Source organism: Cervus elaphus, chromosome X (genome assembly GCF_910594005.1).
Source record: "Cervus elaphus chromosome X, mCerEla1.1, whole genome shotgun sequence".
In the NCBI taxonomy this organism is placed as follows: domain Eukaryota; kingdom Metazoa; phylum Chordata; class Mammalia; order Artiodactyla; family Cervidae; genus Cervus; species Cervus elaphus.
Window position 1 is genome coordinate 145,224,741 of NC_057848.1, and position 21,757 is coordinate 145,246,497.

At 43.2% G+C, this 21,757-nt stretch overlaps 1 protein-coding gene across 2 annotated transcripts; it reads right to left on the reverse strand.

Moving 5' to 3' along the window:
* Positions 1-1,006: 1,006 nt before the first annotated feature.
* LOC122690690 (melanoma-associated antigen B2-like) lies at positions 1,007-13,262 on the reverse strand. 2 transcript variants are annotated; one of them, XM_043897597.1, is made up of 4 exons: positions 13,093-13,262; positions 3,461-3,517; positions 2,432-2,821; positions 1,007-2,401 (listed from the first exon to the last, which is right to left on the reverse strand). In XM_043897597.1, exons 3-4 carry the CDS (start codon positions 2,759-2,761, stop codon positions 1,472-1,474), a joined length of 1,260 nt encoding a protein of 419 aa, XP_043753532.1. In that variant the 5' UTR covers positions 2,762-2,821; positions 3,461-3,517; positions 13,093-13,262; the 3' UTR covers positions 1,007-1,471. The 2 variants fall into 2 exon arrangements, with proteins under 2 accessions (XP_043753532.1, XP_043753531.1); XM_043897596.1 differs by having other exon boundaries at positions 1,007-2,821; positions 13,093-13,260.
* Between the last annotated feature and the right edge of the window lie 8,495 nt (positions 13,263-21,757).

Genomic DNA, 21,757 nt, shown 5'->3' on the forward strand with positions numbered 1-21,757 from the left:
TTCATTTATCTATGGGTAATGAATAAGGGATACATATTTCTGGTTAAATGCATTTGGAATTCTTACTGCTCTGGCTACACATTCTGATCCAGTAGCTTGAGCACAAGGGCATTCTTTTTTATCACCTAGACAAATTTTGAAGTATTGAGAAAAACACTGAAATAAAACATGCAGGGTGGGGACTTTCCTGGTGGTCCAGTGGCAAGTACCCCAGGCTCCCACTGCAGGGGTCCCAGGTTCCAACCCTTGTCAGGGAAGTAGACCCCAAGTGCCGCAAATAATATCCAGCACAGCCAAATAAATATATAAGGAAAAGGAAATGAAATAACAAATGTTAAAAGTACTTGTTTAAAAGAAAAGACAAGGGCATGTCTCACAGTCGGGGAAGAAGAACAGTATGTATGCTACAGTAGTTTAGAGCTGGAGTCTAGTGTTAGCTCTGTCATTTACCAGCCTTAAGTAGTCTGGCACAAAACCAAACTCTAACTCTATGAGCCTCGGGCTCTCCACTGTGAAGTGAGTTTTATAAACCCTGCCTTGTCAGACTGGTAGAATATATGTATTTATGGAAAGCATTTATCACAGCACCTGTCTCGATTGAGAAATTAGGGCAATGGCAGTTATTATGATTATCTTGACCTCAGATGTTACATCAGCTGGGCTTCTTTTCTTTTTTTGCATCTATCAGATGTCAGAAACTATGCAGCGTTCTAACTGAAAGAAAAACAAGTTACCCCACCTGCCCAATCAGCCAAAATTCTGCTTAGCAATGAAACCAAAGTAATATATTCTCTCTACCCCCTCTTTACTCTGCTTCTTTCTTGTTCTTCTTGAGGTAGAGAGCATCTCAGCCTCCTCCATAGAATGACAGCTTCCCTGGAAACTATAATTGGATGGGCAGACTGAGAGTTTCCTTGACTAAACAGTGCCAATACAGGCATGAAAGACTTCTTAAAAGCAGATGCTCAATTAATGTTTGTGCAAAAGAGGAGCCACAAATAAATCATTTGCTATAATTTATATTCTCAAACATTCTTGAAAACCATAAGCAGATCCAAGTATATATCTTTCATATTTACGAAAAGGGAGACTAAACAGAGAGTAAAGCAAACCAAAAATTGAAGAACTTTCAGCTCTCTCTCTATGTATCTATGTTCTGAGCTTCTATTAGTGTGGTGACTTTCACATTTCTAAGGCTATTCTTATCCTAAAGTGATGTTATTCTCATCCGGGATCACAAGAGGGATTTGAGGATTTCCAATATGCATTTCCAAAAACAAAATTCCTACTCATGAATTTGACAAACAGCAAAGTGTGTGTGACCCATGTTATTCAAATACTTGTATCATCAACCTAAATACGCTTTCTGTTGAAAAAAGAAAGAACTGAAAACTGGGGGGAAAGTCAACAGGAACACAGGCTGATGACAGGCTTTTCTGACCACAAAGTGAAGAATGGCCTTCAGCCCACACTAGGGGTGAGATGACTGGCTGGATGTGGCCCTAGCGTGGGCACGGGCCGAGGCAGAAGAGCCAGCACTGGCTGCAGCAGAAATGCCAGGCATGGCGGAAGCAGGATGCTCAGCCTGGGCTACAGCAGAAGGGCCATCCCAGACCAAGACAGAAATGCCTGCAGTATCCCTGACAGACGTGCCAGCCCTGCCCGAGGCAGAAGTGCCAACGCTGGCTACAGCTCTGGCGCTGGTGCTCTCTACTTCCTCTCTGGAAGACTCCTCAAAATGCTCCAGGAAGGTAGCAGGGACCGTATCATTGACCTTGGCCAAAAACTCCAGGACTTTCATCTTGTTGGATTCCATGAGTGCTCTTGGACCCAAAAGGAACTCATAGCGAGGGGGATCGCTGCCTGGCACCTGGCGGTACTCCACGTACTCTTCCCGCACCAGATCTTCTGTGAGGAACTTCCTGGTATCTCCAAAGATGAAGTGCCTTCTTCCATCATAGACGCCCAGAAAATTCAGGAACTTCCAGATCTGCTCCTCAGAGACGTGGTGGCCATTCATGTAGATGACACCCAGAAGAGGCATCAGAAGACCATTCTTCGGCAGCCCCCGGTCACCTCTCATAGACGCACTGTCACTGAGATCTAGGTTGCTCACCAGGATATAGGAGTGACTGTTGGGCCTGACTTCCTTCAGGACCAGGCCAAACACCATCTCTAGGCGCTCAGAGGCTCTCCTGAGGATCTCAGGGAAGTGCCCCCTGTACCTTTTATTGATTGCCTTCAGCATTTCTGACTTCTTAATGAGCTCCCTCACCTTATACTTATACAGCATCTTCTGTAGCAACACCTCGACCTTCTTGCTCAGAGGATCTCTGTGAGAGCTCTCAGCAGCAGCTGAGGCCTGGGACCCTTGAGCCTTTGAGCGTGCTGTGGCACCGACCCGAGCTCTTGAGCGTGCTGCGGCACCGACACGAGCTCTTGAGCGTGCTGCGGCACCGACACCAGCTCTTGAGCGTGCTGTGACACCGACACGAGCTCTTGAGCGTGCTGCGGCACCGACACCAAATCTTTTGGGTATAGCACCTGTAGCAGCACTGGTCATGCCTTGGGCTCCCTGAGGCCCCATGGGGGTGTCAGCAGCAGACGAGCTTGAGGGAGCACTCTCTAACTTAGGAGGGGAGGAGGAGGTGGTCTCTTCTCCCCTAGATGTGGTGGCTTGATCATGAAGACCCTGGGTCTCAGCCTGCTCCTGGTGATGGTTCTCAAGACCACGGACCTTACTCTTCTCCCTGTGGGGCATGATGGCCGTGGACAGGAACTATAGGCAAGAGTCTGGACAAAGGACAGGATATTGGTGCACCTGGAGGATGGAGAATGAGGCGACATGAGCAACTTAAAATGGGGAGATTCCACCTTGACTTTATCAAAGGCCGCCTCTGCAGGTGTCCTTGAGGACACTGCCTGAGGAACCCACAACGCTCCTCTTTCGTGCTCAGCCTGTCCCCACAGAATCACACAGAGGAGGAACAGAGGCCTTAGATATTCCCTCTGCATCCTCTCAGCCCTGCTTTGGATTTACCGGCATTGCGGTCCTCTCAGCTCATCTTTAGTATTACCATGTCAAGCCTTGGCATAGCCTGGGCACCCTTCCCTCTGCTACTCTGATGCAGACAACTGTAGACCTCCACATCATCCAGAAGCCAAGTGAGGGGATATCTCAGGCCAGCTCCCTCCCAGGGAATACCCAGTGCTGAGGGCTTAGTAGGGCTTTTTCCACCCAGAGTTCACTGGGATCATCATTCATGGTCCTTACCTTGGCTCCTTAAAACATTGGGCACCATTCTCCATTTGCTGACTGGTGGCTGCACCTTCAGACTAGACATTTCCCCTCCCCTAGACTTGGTATAAAGCGGTGAAGTAGATGCTCAACCTCACAGCCCTTCCCTGAGTTTTCCTGGGCTCAAATCCAAGGGATGGGATAAATGCACTGAGTACTCACTCAGGTTCCTCAATTGGGCTCCTGGCAGAGAAGCTCCTCTTTCTCCTGAATTGATGCCTGTGAGATAGTAAAAGCCAATCAGCCTGTGTCCCAACAGGAGGAAGTAAGATGACCTTTTCTTACCAAACACAGTCTTCTAAGAACAGGTGCTATTACAGGCAGGTTGATGTCCCTGTGCTCCCACACAGGATCCCAATTCAAGGTCTATAATATCTTTTTGCTTCTCTTTTCTTCTCTATCTCTTTTTATTTTTTTTTTTTTATTTTTTTTTTCTATCTCTTTTTAAAATTAAATTTTTTTACTATTAATTCAAAGATAATCACTTTACAGTATTGTGTTTCTGTCAGCCACACATCAATATGAATCAGCCATAGGTATACTGGATGTCCCCTCCCTCTTGAAGTTCCCTCCCAGCTCCCAGCCCATCCCACTCCTCTAAGCTATCACAGATCACGGGGTTTGAGCTCTCTGTGTCATAGGACTAATTCCCACTGGTTATCTATTTTACATATGGTAATGTGCGTGTTTTCAATGTTACTCTCTCAGTCTGTCCCTCCCTCTCTTTCCCCCCGTGTCCACGAGTCTGTTCTCTATGTCTGCAAATCTACTGCTGCCCTGCAAATAAGTTCATCAGCATCATCGTTTGAAATCCATGTATATGCGTTAATATACAATATTGGCTTTCCTCTTTCTGACTTAATTCACTCTGCATAGAAAATTAGGACTAAAATTACCACATGGAGAGCAGAGCTGACATGGCAGAGGAATAGGAAGGGGAGACCACTGTCTCACCTACAAATTCATCAAAAGTACATTTGAACGCTGAGCAAACTCCACAAAACAACTTCTGATCACTAGCAGAGGACATCAGGCGCCCAGAAAAGCAGCCTATTGTCCTCGGAAGGAAGTAGGACAAAATATAAGCATTAAAAATAGAGCAAAAGAGATAGGGACGGAGACCCATCCCGGGAAGGAAGTCTTAATAAAGGAAGTTTCTAAACACCAGGAAACCCTCTCACTGGTGGGTCTGGGGGAAGTTTTTGCATCTCAGAGGGCAACCTAACTGGGAGGAAAAATTAATAAAACTCATGGATTACATGCGTAAAAGCAACTCCCAGCAGAAAAGTACCCCAGATGCTCGCATCCACCACCAGCAAGTGGGGGCTGAACGGAGCGGAGCAGGCAGCATTGCTTAGGGTAAGGACCTGGCTTGAATGCCCTGAGGGCAATTGGAGGGAGCTAACCTGAGATGGCAACTTAAACTGTGGGATAGCAAGATAGAGAGAGAAAATTAACCTGTGAAAAGCCCTAACTGAAGACACTGCTGGCTATTGGCAGAACAAAGGAAGGACTGAGCAATTCCGGAGAAGAGCTAACCGGCTGTGGACTGGCCTGTCCCCTGCTGGAGGCAGGAGGCAGGGGGAGGGGAAAGTGGTAAACTCGGCCCCAGAGACGGAATCCCCTATCAAACTGCAAATAGGTTTCCAGTCTCTAACCAAAGACTTCCTGAGATTCTGGATGGTTGACATCTGCCGGGAGGGTCGCAGCTAGAGACCAGCTGCCCAGAAGAGACACGAGGCACACCAGACAGGCGGAAACTGAAGCTGGGACCGCAAAGGGGAGAAGCACACCACACCCGGGGAGAGTGCGCCCGTCAAGCTCCTGGCTGCCTGAGCTGCTCGGGCTGGGGAAGGCACAAAACGCAGGCCCGAGTCTGCGTCTTAGTGGAGTACCTGGAAACTGGAACCTGAGTGGCTTATGCCTCGGAAGTGCACGCACCTCAGGGCCTGCTCCCTGTAGAGCAGCCTGGAGCCTGAGCAGTGTTGACGGGGAAAGCACACATGCTGCGAGTGGGGGCAAATCCAGTGTGGCCGGAACACTGCGAGTGCTCCCCACACACGCCAGTGATGTGTCTGCAGTGCCCCTCCCTCCCCACGGCACTACTGAGCAAGCGAACCTAAACAAGAGACCACCTCCGCCCGCTTGTGTCAGGGCGGAAATTAGACACAGAAGAGCCCTGCAAACAGAAGTGAAATAAACAAAGGGAAGTGCCTCAGAAGTGACAGGTGCAACAGATTAAAATCCCTGTAGTTAACACTGACTATACTGGAAGGAGCCTATAGATATGGAGAAGTGTAAGCTGGAACAAGGTGCTATCTGAAACTGAACCGAAACCACACTGCCCGCAACAGCTGAGAGAAATTCCTAGATACAATTTTACTATTTTTTTAATTAAAAAAAAATTTTTTTAGTTTTTTAAATATTTATCTTTTCTTTTTTTAAAGTGCTCAGTTACGCCTCTATTACTCCTTAATTTTCATTTTCATAACCCACTATAACCTAGCAAAAAAAACACCCTATTTTTAAACCGAAATTCATATATACTTTAATTTTTTGTGTTTTTGTTTTTAATATTGTATTATTAAGAGTCTAACCTCTACTCTAGATTTTTAATCTTTGTTTTTCAGTATTTGATATCAATTTTGGATATTTAAGAATCCAATATTCAGTAAGCATTTTTACTCAGGAGTGTGATGATTACTCTCTCCCACTTTTGACTCTCCTTTTGCTCCCCTGGATCACCTCTATTTCCTCGCTCCCCCTTCTCTTCTCAATCCAATTCTGTGAATCTCTGTGGGTGTTCTGGGCTATGGAGAACACTTAGAGAACAGAGTACTGTGTAGATCTGTCTCTCTTCTCTTGAGTCCCCTCTTTTCTCCTCCTGCTCATCTCTATCTTCTTCACCACCCAAGAGCCAATAAGTTCCAGAGCAAGACATACCACACAAATTCCCCAGCAACGCAGGAACAGACCTGAGCGTCGACATACAGGCTGCCCAAAGTCACATCAAACACATAGACCCATCTCAAACCTCACTACTGGACACTCCATGGCACTCCAGAGAGAAGAAATCCAGCTGCACATACCAGAACACCGACGCAAGCTTCCCTAAACAGGAAACCTTGACAAGCCAATCGTCCAACCACACCCACTGGGAGAAACCTCCACAATAAAAAGGAACCACAGACCACCAGAATACAGAAAGGCCACCCCAAACACAGCATCTAAACAAGACGAAAAGGCAGAAAAATACCAAACAGGTAAAGGAACATGAAAAATGCCCGCCAAGCCAAACAAAAGAGGAGGAGATAGGGAATCTACCTGAAAAAGAATTTAGAATAATGATAATAAAAATGATCCAAAATCTTGAAAACAGAATGGAGCTATAGATAAACAGCCTGGAGACAAGGATTGAGAAGATGCAAGAAATGCCTCGCAAGGACCGAGAAGAAATAAAAAGGAGTCAATTAAAAATGAATATCAATGCAGTAAATGAGATGAAAAGCACTCTGGAGGAAACCATCAGTAGAATAACAGAGGCAGAAGATAGGGTAAGTGAGGTAGAAGATAAAATGGTGGAAATAAATGAAGCAGAGAGGAAAACAGAATCAAAAGACAGGAGGACAACCTCAGGGACCTCTGGGACAATGTGAAATGCCCCAAAATTCGAATCATTGGAGTCCCAGAAGAAGAAGACAAAAAGAAAGGCCATGAGAAAATACTCGAGGAGATAATAGCTGAAAACTTCCCTAAAATGGGGAAGGAAATAGCCACCCAAGTCCAAGAAAGGCAGAGAGTCCCAAACAGGATAAACCCAAGGTGAAACACCCCAAGACACATAGTAATCAAATTAACAAAGATCAAACACAAAGAAAAAATATTAAAAGCAGCAAGGGAGAAACAACAAATAACACACAAAGGGATTCCCATAAGGATAACAGCTGATCTATCAATAGAAACTCTTCAGGCCAGAAGGGAATGGCAGGACATACTTAAAGTAATGAAAGAGAATAACCTACAACCCAGATTACTGTACCCAGCAAGGATCTCATTCAGATATGAAGGAGAATGCAAAAGCCTTACAGACAAGCAAAAGCTGAGAGAATTCAGCACCACCAAACGAGCTCTTCAACAAATGCTAAAGGATCTTCTCTAGACAGGAAACACAGATAGGCTGTATATAAAAGCGAACCCCAAACAGCAAAGTAAATGGCAACGGGAACATACCTATCAATATTTATCTTAAACGTAAATGGGTTGAATGCCCCATCCAAAAGACAAAGACTTGGTGAATGGATACAAAAACAAGACCCCTATATATGCTGTCTACAAGAGACCCACCTCAAAACAAGGGACACATACAGACTGAAAGTGAAGGGCTGGAAGAAAATATTTCACAGAAACGGAGACCAAAAGAAAGCAGGAGTGGTAATACTCATATCAGATTAAATAGACTTTAAAATAAAGGCTGTGAAGAGAGACAAAGAAGGACACTATATAACGATCAAAGGATCAATCCAAGAAGAAGATATAACAAGTATAAATATATATGCACCCAACATGGGAGCACCGCAATATGTAAGGCGAATGAGTATGAAAGGGGAAATTAACAATAACACAATAATAGTGGGAGACTTTAATACCCCACTCATACCTGTGGATAGATCAACTAAACAGAAAATGAACAAGGAAACACAAACTTTAAATGACACAGTGGACCAGCTAGACCTAAGTGATATCTATAGGACATTTCACCCCAAAACAATCAATTTCACATTTTTCTCAAGTGTACACAGAACCTTTTCCAGAATAGATCACATCCTGGGCCATAAATCTAGCCTTGGTAAATTCAAAAAAACTGAAATCATTCCAGTCATCTTATCTGACCACAGTGCAGTAAGATTAGATCTCAATTACAGGAAAAACAAAAAACATTAAAAATTCAGACATATGGAGGCTAAATAACATGCTTCTGAATAACCAACAAATCTTAGAAGAAATCAAAAAAGAAATAAAAATATGCATAGAAATGAATGAAAATGAAAACACAACAACCCAAAACCTATGGGACACTGTAAAAGCAGTGCTAAGGGGAAGGTTCATAGCAATACAGACTTACCTCAAGAAACAAGAAAAAAGTCAAATAAATAACCTAAGTCTACTCCTAAAGCACCTAGAGAAGGAAGAAATGAGGAACCCCAGGGTTAGTAGAAGGCTAGAAATCTTAAAAATCAGGGCAGAAATAAATGCAAAGAAACTAAAGAGACCATAGCAAAAATCAACAAAGCTAAAACCTGGTGTTTTGAAAAGATAAACAAAATTGACAAACCATTAGCAAGACTCATTAAGAACCAAAGGGAGAAGAACCAAATCAACAAAATTAGACATGAAAATGGAGAGATCACAACAGACAACACTGAAATACAAAGGATCATAAGAGACTACTACCAGCAGCTCTATGCCAATAAATTGACAACTTGGAAGAAATGGACACATTCTTAGAAAAGTATAACTTTCCAAAACTGAACCAGGAAGAAATAGAAGATCTTAACAGAACCTTCACAAGCATGGAATCAAAACTGTAATCAGAAATCTTGCAGCAACCAAAAGCCCAGGACCAGATGGCTTCACAGCTGAATTCTACCAAAAATTTAGAGAAGAGCTAACACCTATCTCACTCAAACTCTTCCAGAAAATTGCAGAAGAAGGTAAACTTCTGAACTCATTCTACGAGGCCACCATCACCTTAATTCCAAAAGCAGACAAACATGCCAGAACAAGAGAAAACTACAGGCCAATAACACTGATGAACATAGATGCAAAATCCTTAACAAAATTCTAGCAAACAGAATCCAACAACATATTAAAAAGATCATACATCATGACCAAGTGGGCTTTATCCCAGGAATGCAAGGATTCTTTAATATCCGCAAATCAATCAATGAATTACACCACATTAACCAATTCAAAGATAAAAACCATATGATTATCTCAATAGATGCAGAAAAAGCCTTTGACAAAAGTCAACATCCATTTATGATAAAAACTCTCCAGAAAGCAGAAATAGAAGGAACATACCTCAACATAAGAAAAGCTATATATGACAAATCCACAGGCAACATTATCCTCCATGGTGAAAAATTGAAAGCATTTCCCCTGAAATCAGGAACAAGACAAGGGTGCTCACTCTTACGACTACTATTCAACATTGTTTTGGAAGTTTTGGCCACAGCAGTCACAGCAGAAAAAGAAATAAATGGAATCCAGATAGGAAAAGATGATGTGAAACTATCACTGTTTGCAGATGACATGATCCTCTACAAAGAAAACCCTAAAGAATCTATCAGAAAATGACTAGAGCTATTCAACGAATATAGTAAAGTTGCAGGATATAAAACTAACACACAGAAATCCCTTGAATTCCTATACACTAACAATGAGAAAACAGAAAGAGAAATTAAGGAAACAATACCATTCACCACTGCAACAAACTGAATAAAATACTTAGGAGTATATCTACCTCAAAAACAGAAGAGATATACATAGAAAATTATAAAACACTGATGAAAGAAATCAAAGAGGACACAGAGAGATGGAGAAATATACCGTGTTCAAGGATTGGAAGAATCAATATTGTGAAAATGAATATACTACATTACTTTTCCAACAAAGGTCCATCTGGTCAAGGCTATGGTTTTTTCCAGTGGTCATGTATGGATGTGAGAGTTGGACTGTGAAAAAAGCTGAGAACCAAAAAATTGATGCTTTTGAACTGTGGTGTTGGAGAAGACTCTTGAGAATCCCTTGGACTGCAAGGAGATCCAAGCAGTCCATCCTAAAGGAGATCAGTCCTGGGTGTTCATTGGACGGACTGATGCTGAAGCTGAAACTCCAATGCTTTGGCCACCTCATGTGAAGAGTTGACTCACTGGAAAAGACTCTGATGCTGGGAGGGATTGGGGCCAGGAGGAGAAGGGGACGACAGAGGATGAGATGGCTGGATGGTATCACTGACTCGATGGACATGAGTCTGAATAGACTCTAGGAGTTGGTGATGGACAGAGAGGCCTGGCGTGCTGCAATTCATGGGGTCACAAAGAGTAGGACACGACTGAGCAACGAACTGAACTGAACTGACCTGAACTGAACCAAAAGCATTTTATAGATTCAATGTAATCCCTATCAAGCTACCACCGGTATTCTTCACAGAACTAGAACAAATAATTTCAAATTTGTATGGAAATACAAAAAACCTCGAATAGCCAAAGAAATCTTGAGAAAGATGTATGGAACTGGAGGATCAAACTGCCTGACTTCAGGCTCTACTGGAAAGCCACTGTCATCAAGACAGTATGGTATTGGCACAAAGACAGAAATATAGATCAATGGAACAAAATAGAAAGCCCAGAGATAAATCCAGGTACATATGGACACCTTATCTTTGACAAAGGAAGCAAGAATATACAATGGAAAAAAGGCAACCTCTTTAACAAGTGGTGCTGAGAAAACTGGTCAACCACTTGTAAAAGAATGAAACTAGAACACTTTCTAACACCATACACAAAAATAAACTCAAAATGGATTAAAGGTCTAAATGTAAGACCAGAAACTATAAAACTCCTAGAGGAGAACATAGGCAAAACATTCTCTGACATAAATCACTGCAAGAGCCTCTATGACCCGCCTCCCAGAATCTTGGAAATAAAAGCAAAAATAAACAAATGGGACCTAATGAAACTTAAAAGCTTTTGCACAACAAAGGAAACTATAAACAAGCTGAAAAAACAGTCTTCAGAATGGGAGAAATTAATAGCAAATGAAAAAACAGACAAAGGATTAATCTCAAAAATATGCAAGCGACTCCTGCAGCTCAATTCCAGAAAAATAAATGACCCAATCAAAAAATGGGCCAAAGATCTAAACAGACATTTCTCCAAAAAAGACATACAGATGGCTAACAGACACATGAAAAGATGCTCAACATCACTCATTATCAGAGAAATGCAAATCAAAACCTCCATGAGATACCATTACACGCCAGTCAAAATGAGTGCTATCCAAAATCTACAAGCAATAAGTGATGGAAAGGGTGTGGAGAAAAGGGAGCCCTCTTACGCTGTTGGTGGGAATGCAAACTAGTACAGCCACTAGTACAGTGTGGAGATTCCTTAAAAAACTGGAAATAGAACTGCCATATGACCCAGCAATCCCACTTCTGGGCATACACACCGAGGAAAGCAGAACTGAAAGAAACACGTGTACCCCAATCTTCATCACTGCACTGTTTATAATAGGCAGGACATGGAAGCAACCTACATGCCCATCAGCAGATGAATGGATAAGGAAGCTGTGGTACATATACACAATGGAATATCATTCAGTCATTAAAAAGAAATCATTTGAATCAGTTCTAATGAGGTCGATGAAACTGGAGCCCATTATACAGAGTGAATTAAGCCAGAAAGAAAAACACCAATACAATATACTAACGCATATATATAGAATTTAGAAAGATGGTAATGATAACCCTATATGCAAGACAGAAAAAGAGACACAGATGTATAGAAGAGACTTTCAGATTCTATGGGAGAAGGCGAGTGTGGGATGATCTGAGAGAACAGCATTGAAACACGTATAATATCAAGTGTGAAACACATAGCCAGCCCAGGTTGGATGCATGAGACAAATGCTCGGGGCTGGTGCACTGGGATGACCCAGAGGGATGGGATGGGGAGGGAGAAGGGAGGGGGGTTCAGGATGGGGAACACATGTAAATCCATGACTGATTCATGTCAATATATAGCAAAAACCACTACAATACTGTAAAGTAATTAGCTTCCACTAATAAAAATAAATGAAAAAAAATTAAAAAAATTACCACATAAGCCAACAATCCCACTACTAGGCATAACCCCTGAGGAAACAGTAACTTAAAAAACAATTCTACTCCAAAGTTCGTTGCAGCACTCTTTACAATAGCCAGGACATAGAAGCAACCAAGGCCTACATTTGATTTATGATAGGATCTAAGATTTCTCAGTGTGCTGACCATGCCCCTCAGACCAGGGCAGAGTGGTCAGAGGGGACTTGCATCCCCTTTAGGCTGCAGTGGGAACCGCCATGTATTCTTGATGTCTCAAAGGGATGATGACAGGGAGGATGTGGTCTGAATGATATGGTGTGGAACATCCCCACAGCCCCCGAGGTTCTCACCATCCCACCAGGGAACCTGAAACTCTCCCTTTGCAACCTGACGCTCCCGGTTCTGACATGGTCTCTCACTTCCCTGACATGATCTGGGAATAGTCATGTCAAAATGCCGGATTGTGACTCCATTTCTTATGGGAGGAGCCCACATCCTCACTCAGCGTCACAACCATGAATCGTGTTGGGGACTAGGTCACTTTGTTGAACTAGGTTTATTCTTTAGAGCAAGGTTCTCACCTCCCTGAGAGCACCTCCAGCAAATGGCAGGGGGCACCAACGTCAGCCAGCTCCTCGTGGGGCATCCTAGAGCTGCGTGCACGGGGGCCGCTCAGTGTGGCCCCCATGCGGTGTCGAAGTCTGATAATTTACCCTCAGGGCCATTATCTAGGACCGAGAGCTCCTTCAAGGGTAGAATCCGGGCGTACCCCTACAGACCAACGCCTTCACCTGAGACACGCTAGACCGCATTCCGCCGATAGCTCTGAGGGACTCGAAAGAGCCACATCACAGGGGTGGGATGCGGCTGGGTCACCTTTCTTAATAGTGGGTTCGCAAAGTCCATTCAGTTACATTCCGTTCCTCACCTTGGTTCCGGACAAGTCCTGGACACTGAAACGCCACCGAAGAGACGCCACGACTCCCAGTCAAGCTCCTCGCCTTTGAAGCGGAAGTGGATGGGAGATGCGTACGGTCCTACGTGGGGTCTCCCGGGGATGACGGCAGGGGCAGGGTGCTACGGGAACTCCGGTAGCTCAATATTCATCCGTCCCTGGGTCCTCCTTGCGCAGTGTGTTAGAGCCCGGGACGTCTCCAGCTATGAATCCAAGTCTTCCAGCCCCCAAACAAAGCCCTCGCCTCCCTGAGTCCCTAGTGGGAGGAGTCAGGGCGCTGCTCTGAGCATCTCTGCTTGTCAGGAGGGGCGCCACTCTGTGAGCCTCCCTCGTTGGGGGAGACCATCTCACTAGCACTGATGGTCCTCACTTTAAGTCTGGTTATGATCAAGACGTCCCCCTCTGCAGATCTGGGGCCTAATCCTGCTAGAGGAGGCCCTGCCCTCCCCGAGATCACACAGGTGGAATGAGGGGACCACTTAGAAGTAGCTCTTCTCGTCTCTCAGGGCTAAGAATTTACAGAATTCTGTTTGGCTCCCTCTCCAGGGCTCCCCTCTATCAGTCAGCATTGTCATCTGAGGTCCTGCTTGGGCTCAGGTCCATTCCTCTCTAAAACGGAGGCTGATCCTATTAGACAGAGATCTCACCTCACTGAGACTTGCCAGACTGAAATCAACCTGACATCTGTCCCCAGAGCTTCCCAGGGAGCCCAGCATCAGATATTTTCCAGGGCCTCCTTTTATGGTGTGTGCTACCATGAGTCCACTTTCAGGAACTCATATTGACACATGATAAATCCTGTAACTCCACTCTCTACTTTATGAAGCTTCTTGTCTTACATCAAGGTCCTAGTCTCCTGAGAATTCCACGTTGGAAGTCAGGGTGATCCTCTTGTGATCCTAGTCCATCAGGGCCTCTGAGAACAGACAGTGGGGATGCAATTTGAGTCCTTCCAGATTCCTCCTGCTCAGCATCCTCACTACATCTACCACATGTAGGCACTGCTCCTTCTACTGATCCAAGTTTCCTCTTCTTAGTCTTTCGGTGACCCCTGTATTCAGGGGTGATTGTCTCCTCAGCCCTCCTTCATGGAGGTTCCCATATCAGCCTCTGTCCCTTGATTAAAAGCTTCCTGGGTAATGCATATTCCTACACACATTGAGCAGATACCCTCTAGAAAATCTTGGAGAAAAGGAGACTCGGTCCCAAAAGTGATGTTAGATTAGGAAAACGGAGCAGAAATCAAGGAACTCAGGACAGATATTATGCTGTCAGAGAAAAGAGCTGATATATTCCTCCTCTTCAGCCAGATTTAGGGGGTCTGCTTAGTCGCTCAGTTGTGTCTGACTCTTTGTACCCCATGGACTGTAGCCCACCAGGCTCTTCTGTCCATGAGGATTCTCCAGGCAAGAATACTAAAGTATGTGGCCATACCCTCCTATAGGGGATTTACCAAATTCAGGAATCAAACCCAGGACTCCCACATTGCAGGTGGATTCTTTACTTTCTGAGCCACGAGATTTAGGGTCGTTCTGAAGTATTTACTCTCGGCACCTCCCTGTTGGTCCAGTGGTTAAGACTGCGCACTCTCAACGCACAGGGCCTGGGTTCGATCCCTGGTCAGATAACTGGATTACACATGCCAGAACTAAAAGTTCACGTGCCACAACACAAAAAAGTCGCATGCTGCAGCTAAAGAGCCTGCATGTGGCATCAAAGATTTCCAGTGTCACAACCAAGATGCAGCACAGCCAAAAAATAACTATTTTTAATTAAAAAATAAAATGTTTCCTTTCTACATAGAAGGATAGTGCCAGATAATCTTGTAAGCCCTCGATTACTTGAGGGGTGTCTGAATTTGCACATGCAGATGATCATGTGGTTACTGGGCATTATCTCCTTCTCTCCTGTATTCATGCCTCTTAATTATTTTGGTGTTTGTATTGCCTTGGCTATGTATCCCAACCCAGTGTTTTGCTCACAGAGTCCTTCTTTCTATCACTCAAGATACATTTTGGAGTGCTAGAAGACAGTGAATTAACTGCCTCTTGAGCACCTCAGGCCGGGACAAATGGAAGGGTATGTGCTCTGGACAAGTTCAGACCAGCGCTGTAGTCCCAGCTCTTTCCCTTATCATTTATGTGGACTTGGGTCCATCCCCAAACTCTGGGACCCTCAGGTGAAGTGGCTTTTGTACGGCCAGTGGCATGTAGCTAAAGCACCTGGCTTGGTGCCTGGACCACACTGAGACTTTACACAGTATCTGTTTTTACTATGATTATGATTATTTTGTTCCCAGAGGATACCACCTACCCTGATGAAGTTTTAAATCCAGGTGATGTCAGAGAATCTGTGGCATTCTTGGACATAGAACACCAAACCAGTCCAAAATGCTGTTTAGAAAGAATCTTTCATTTCCAGTACTAAATCATATTTTGAGTGTGGGGGTAGTTTTTTTTAGCCAAATGAAATTCACATAATATAGCGTTTGGTTCTGAGACTAACGCTTCCTTCCTTCCAAGCTGCTCTTTCATTTAAACAACTCCTAGAGACTTGCCTTGGAGAAGGAAATTGCAACCCACTCCAGTGTTCTTTCCTGGAGAATCCCAGGGATGGTGGAGCCTGATGGGCTGCCGTCTATGGGGTCGCACAGAGTCGGACAGGACTGAAGTGACTTAGCAGCAGTAGCAGAGACTGCCTAGTGGCCCAGTAGCTAAGTGGCTAAGAATCTGTGCTCCAAATGCAGTGGGACTGGGTTCCATCCCCGATCCAGGAACTAGACCCCACTCCACACACCACAAGTAAAAGATCCTATATGCCACAACTAAAACATTCCTCATGCTGGAACTAAAGAACTTTCAGGCTGCAAGGAAGTTCGAGGATCCTGGATTTCAAAGACAAGATCAAGCACAGCCAAATAAATAAGTAACCAAATAAAATAAGCCCCTATATTCATCAATTTCACCATCACCTAAAATATACTCATCTCATACACTTTGTGGAATTATCAACACAGCCAAAAATGCTGAATGGAATACCCTTTCAATAACATGAGCTCTGTCTCCACGACTCACAGCAAAGAGTGTCAGCCGACTGGCTTCTGAGTTTCCAGTTTCATTCGACTATTACTTTTATTTCAAAGTTTATCTCCTTGCAGTTGATGTGCATGAAACGTCTAGGTTGAGCACTGTGTTCACATGCACTGGGACAGGAGCACACGGCACATTCCAGCCCCACCCCACGGGGGATTTCTCTCTGGTTTACTCATGTTGCTGTTTAGTCACTCAGTCGTGTCTGACCATTTTCTACCCCATGGACTGAACAGATTGCTCTGTCCACGGGATTCTCCAGGCAAAACTACTGGACTGGGTAGCCATTTCCTCCTCCAGGGGATCTTCCTGACCCAGGGATTGAACCCATGTCTCCTGCATTGGCAGGCAGGTTCTTTACCACTGAGCCACCTGGGAAGCCCCATCATTCCAAAGCAATTGTTCAGGGTAGTTTTCCATTCCAGGCCTAAGTCTCTCAACTTTGAGACCCGCCATCTGAGGGTCTGTCCCTATTCAGTGTTTCCACAGTCTCCCTGGTGGGCTCACCATGTAGCCTAACTTAAAACTACCTTCCACTGCCAGACTTTTATTATCCTAAAGTCTCAAGTGCCTTGCTTCAGTGTATTTACACTAGACTCCTCATGAAAAGCCCTCAATTCCCTCACCTCCATACACCTCATTTTTATTGGGCCCCTAGATCTTAGTTCACCAGCTACTTTATAAGAATACTGCTCTTAGACTCTAAAATTCTATAAGAAGGGGTTGAGTTAATTTTCTTAGCATCCCCAAAACCACTCAGAAGCCTTCCAAAGAGCAGATGCTAAATTGATATTTGAACAATTATAGTGTAAGTGTGCAAGAAGTCAAGTTTACTGGGATTTCACTTCTCCTACATTCTTAAATAAGCGAAGCCAATCCAGGTAAATACACTTCAATTTTACAAAGAAAGACTAAATCGAATAAAACAAACCAAAAAGTGAATACCTCTCAAGATTTTTTTTTTCTGTATCTTATAATCACACAGACTTCACTGTGGAAATATTTCCATTTTGACAAAAAAATCCATATTCCAATATCATGTTGTCTTGTTCTGAATGACAAGAAATGATCCAAGGATTTCAGTCTGTGCTATGTAATACGAAAATTCTTACTTTTCAACTTGATAATCTGTAGTACATGTGGGAGCTATGCCATTAGTATGCTTAGACTCTGAAGCTAAACACATCTTTGATTAAAAGGAACAACATTTAAAAACAGAAAAAAAGAAAAATCTCCAATTTGTGCATATTGTATAGGAACACAAGTACGTTATATGCTGAATTTCCATGAGCCCCACCTTGGCCCTCTGCTAGATGGAAGACTGCCTGCTTTCTTGAAATGCAATGTGAAGTATCTGCTCAGACGTCACCAGGGGTGGGAGCAGCTTTGGTCATGCTCGGGAAAGTGCACTGGCCCTGGCACCATAGGAACCCTGGCTGCAGCTCTGGCTCTGGCTCTCTCTTCTTCAGCTCTCAAAGCCTCTTCGTACCAGGATGCAGAGGCACTGGACTTAGTATCACTGACATTAGCCCCAAACTCCCACATTCTTTTATATATCTACATCTATCATGGAAGCATCCCTTATTACTTTACAAAATTGTACTCATTCCTTTTTATAGCTGTGTAGTACTCCACTCAGTGGATATATCATGTTCCCTCAATTAACATGTGCATGGGCATTTATGTCTTTTCATATGGTTGTGGATGTCTCTTCAGGTAAATTTCTGAAAACACTGAATTACTGGCTCAAATGTAAAAGCATATTTAATTTTCTGACATTACCAAATTGTACTTATGCTCTCATCTCATTCTTTGATATGTAGCTGTCAAAGAATGAGATCAGTACATTCTCTAACACTACATACGAAGGTAAACGGAAAAGGGATTAAAGACCTAGATATAAGAGTGGAAACCATAAGACTCCTAGAAGATAATATTATTTATGTCAAAGAGTGTTCTGCTCATAACAATATTTTTTTGGATCTGTCTCGTAAAGCTAGGGAAATAAAAGCAAAAAGAAATAAATTGGTTGTAATTAAAGTTAAAACGTTTGCACAGCAAAGGAAACCATCGACAAAGTGAAAAGCCAACCTACTATATGGGAGAAAATATTTGCCAATGATATAACCAATAAGGGGTTAATATCCAAAATATATAAACAGTTTATACAACAGTTTAAAAAAAAATCAAGAAAAAGACGGGCAGAAGACTTAAATAGACATTTTTCCAAAGAAGACATACAAATGGCCGAGAGGCACATGAAAAGATATTCAACATCATTATCATCATATGAATGCAACTTAAAACCACAATGAGGTATTTACCTTATACCTATCAGAAGGGCTCTGATCCAAAAGGAACAGAAGTAACAAATGTTGGTGAGCATGTGGAGGAGATCTGTACACTGTTGGTGGGAACGTCAACTGGTGCAGCCACCATGGATAACAGTAAGGAGGTTCCTCCAAATCTAAAAAGAGAACTAGCAAATGACCCAGCCATCCCACTCCTGCGTGTATATTTAAAGAAAAATGGCCCACTCATTTGGATGGTCTCCTTCATCCATTTGGATGGTACTCGACGCTTGTCCGAGTCTGAGGGTCTCCACTGCTCATCTCCCCTCCCCCCATCTACTCTCCGTAGGTGACCCCGCCCCAGTCCAACCTCCCTGTTCACTAAGAGGCACCTGTGTCTGCAGAGCCAGTGTGAGATGAAGAGAGAGCCCTTGCCGGCCACCAGATAATCAGGAGTTTTGGCCGGACCTTTGAGCACACACTGAGACCGTGAGGAGTCAGACAAAAAGCACAGACTATGGCGCTGAAATGGATTAGTAAGGAACTTAGCGATGTGGCCAGTGACCCTCCAGCCCAATATTCTGCAGGTCCAGTTGGGGAGGATACATTTCATTGGCAGACCACAATTATGAAAAAGAACGGCAGCCCATATCAAGGCAGTGTATTCTGCGTGACAATTCATTTCCCTAAAGACTACCCGTTCACACTACCTAAGGTTGCATTTCCAACAGAATTTATCATCCAGACATGAACACTAATGGCAGCACTTGGTTCAATATTCTAAGATCACGGTGGTCTCTTGCTTTCATGATTTCTAAAGTTCTGGTATCCATTTGTTCCCTGCTATGTGATCCAAACCTAGATGATAGCCTCCCCAGTGCCAGAGGTCACAGAGATCTATAAAACAGAAATAAGTACGAAAGAATTTTTCAGGAATGTACTCAGAAGTATGCCATGCAATGCTACCTTAAAGTCAGAAGAGAATAACCTGCATTAAAGCTTGAATAAACTTTAAATTACTGCTAAAAATGAAAAACAAAACCCCACTAATTCAGAAAGATCCACAGACACACACAGTGGAATATTACTCAGTCATAAAAAAGAATGAACTTTTGCCATTTTCAAGAACCTGGATTGATTGGAAGGTATTATGCTAACTGAAACTTGCCAGATAGGGGAAGACAAACACTGTAGAATACCATTTATATGGAGAATTAAAAAATAAAACAGATGAGGGAGATGAATCAGACTCACAGATATAGAGAACAAGCTGGTAGTGGTTACCAGTGGAAAGCAGCAAGGGGGAGGGTAAGGGCAGGGATAGAAGATTAAGAGGTGCAACCTAATATGTATAAAATATATAAGCTACAAGGATATATTGAAAAACAAAGGGAATATAGCCAATATTTTATAATAACTATAAATGGAACATAATCTTTAAAACCTGTGAATCACTTTGTTGCATACCTGAAGCATAAAATATTGTACATCAACTATGAAAATGAAGTGAAAGTGTTAGTTGCTCAGTCTTTTTCAACTCTTTTTGACCCTATGGACTGTAGCCCACCAGGCTCCTCTATCGATGGAATTCTCCAGGTAAGAATTACCCACTGGAGTGGGTAACCATTCCCTTCTCCAGGGGATCTTCCTGACCCAGGGATTGAACCCAGGTCTCCTGCCTTGCGGTCAGATTCTTTGCCATCTGAGCCACCAGGAAGCCCACATCAACTATACTTCACTTTAAAAATATATATTCTCTCAGGAACATTCACATATACAATACAGTATTATTAACTATGTGCTTCCCTGGTGGCTCAGTGGTAAAGAATCTGCCTGTTGATGCAGGAGATGCGGGTTCAATTCCTGGGTCGGGAAGATCCCCTGGAGGAGGACATGGCAACCAAATCCAGTATTCTTGCATGGAAAATTCCAAAGACAGAGGAGGGTGGCAAGCTACAATCCATGGGGTTGCAAAGAGTAGGAAACCACCTGGCGACTTAACAACAACAATTATTAACTACAGTCAACATGTTGTACATTATATCCCTAAGACTTCTCTATTTTGTAAGTGAAAGTCGTGAGTGTTTATGCCATTTGGTCACTTACACCCGTTTCATCCATCCTCCAACCCCCTCTTGTGGCAACCGCCAATCTGCAACATGATAGACCTAGAGATTACCATACTGATGGAAGAGATTCAGACAGAGAAGGAGAAATATTATATGACATATCTTATATGTATAATTTTAAAAGAAATGATACAAATGAACTTCATTACAAAATAGAAAGACTTACAGTCTCAGAGAACAAATTTATGGTTGCCGCTGGGGAAGGATGTGGGACAGGGATAGTCAGGGTATTTGGGATGGATATATACACACACACACACTGCTATATTTAAAATGGATAAGCAACAAGGATGTACTGTATAACACAGGGAACTCTGCTTAGTGTTATGTGGCAGTACTGATGGGAATTTGGGGGAGAGTTGATATGTGGATATGTATGGCTGAGTCCCTTCACTGTTCACCTGAAACTGTCACAATATTGTTAATTTACTATACCGCAACACAAAATAAAAAAGTTAAAATTAAAAAAAAAACAAAACAAACCTGTGCCTCCAGTGCCAGGGGTGTGAGTTCAAACCCTGGTTGGGGAATTAAGATCCCATGTGCCACACAGCAAATCAATCAACAAAATATCATCACAGAAAAAAGTGATGGGGATCCATGAAAGAAATAACTGATAAGCTAGATTTCATTCCCTTTAAACTTCTGCCCTATAAAAATACACCATCAAGAGAACAAGAAGATGAGCCATAGTCTGGGAGAAAATTTTTGCAAAAGACATATCTGATGAAGGCTCTAATCTAAAATATACAAAGGACTCTTAATATTAAGAAGAAGAAGATGGACAAAAGATATGAATAGATACCTCACCAAGGAAGATACACAGATGGCAAACAAGCATATGAAAAGATGCTCCACATCATACACCATTAGGGAACTGCACATTAAAAAAACAAGCAGATACCACGACATGCCTTTCAGAATGGCCAGCACCCAAAGGACTGAGAACACCAAATGCTGCCAAGGATGTGAATCAACAAGAACTCTTATTCCTTGGTGGTGATGATGGAAAATGGGAGAGCCACTTTGGAAGACAGCTTGCAAGTTTCTTAGTAAACTAAACATATTCAACACTGCTGGTAGGAATGTAAATTGGTACAGCCAATTTACAGGGAAAAGAGTGTAGCAG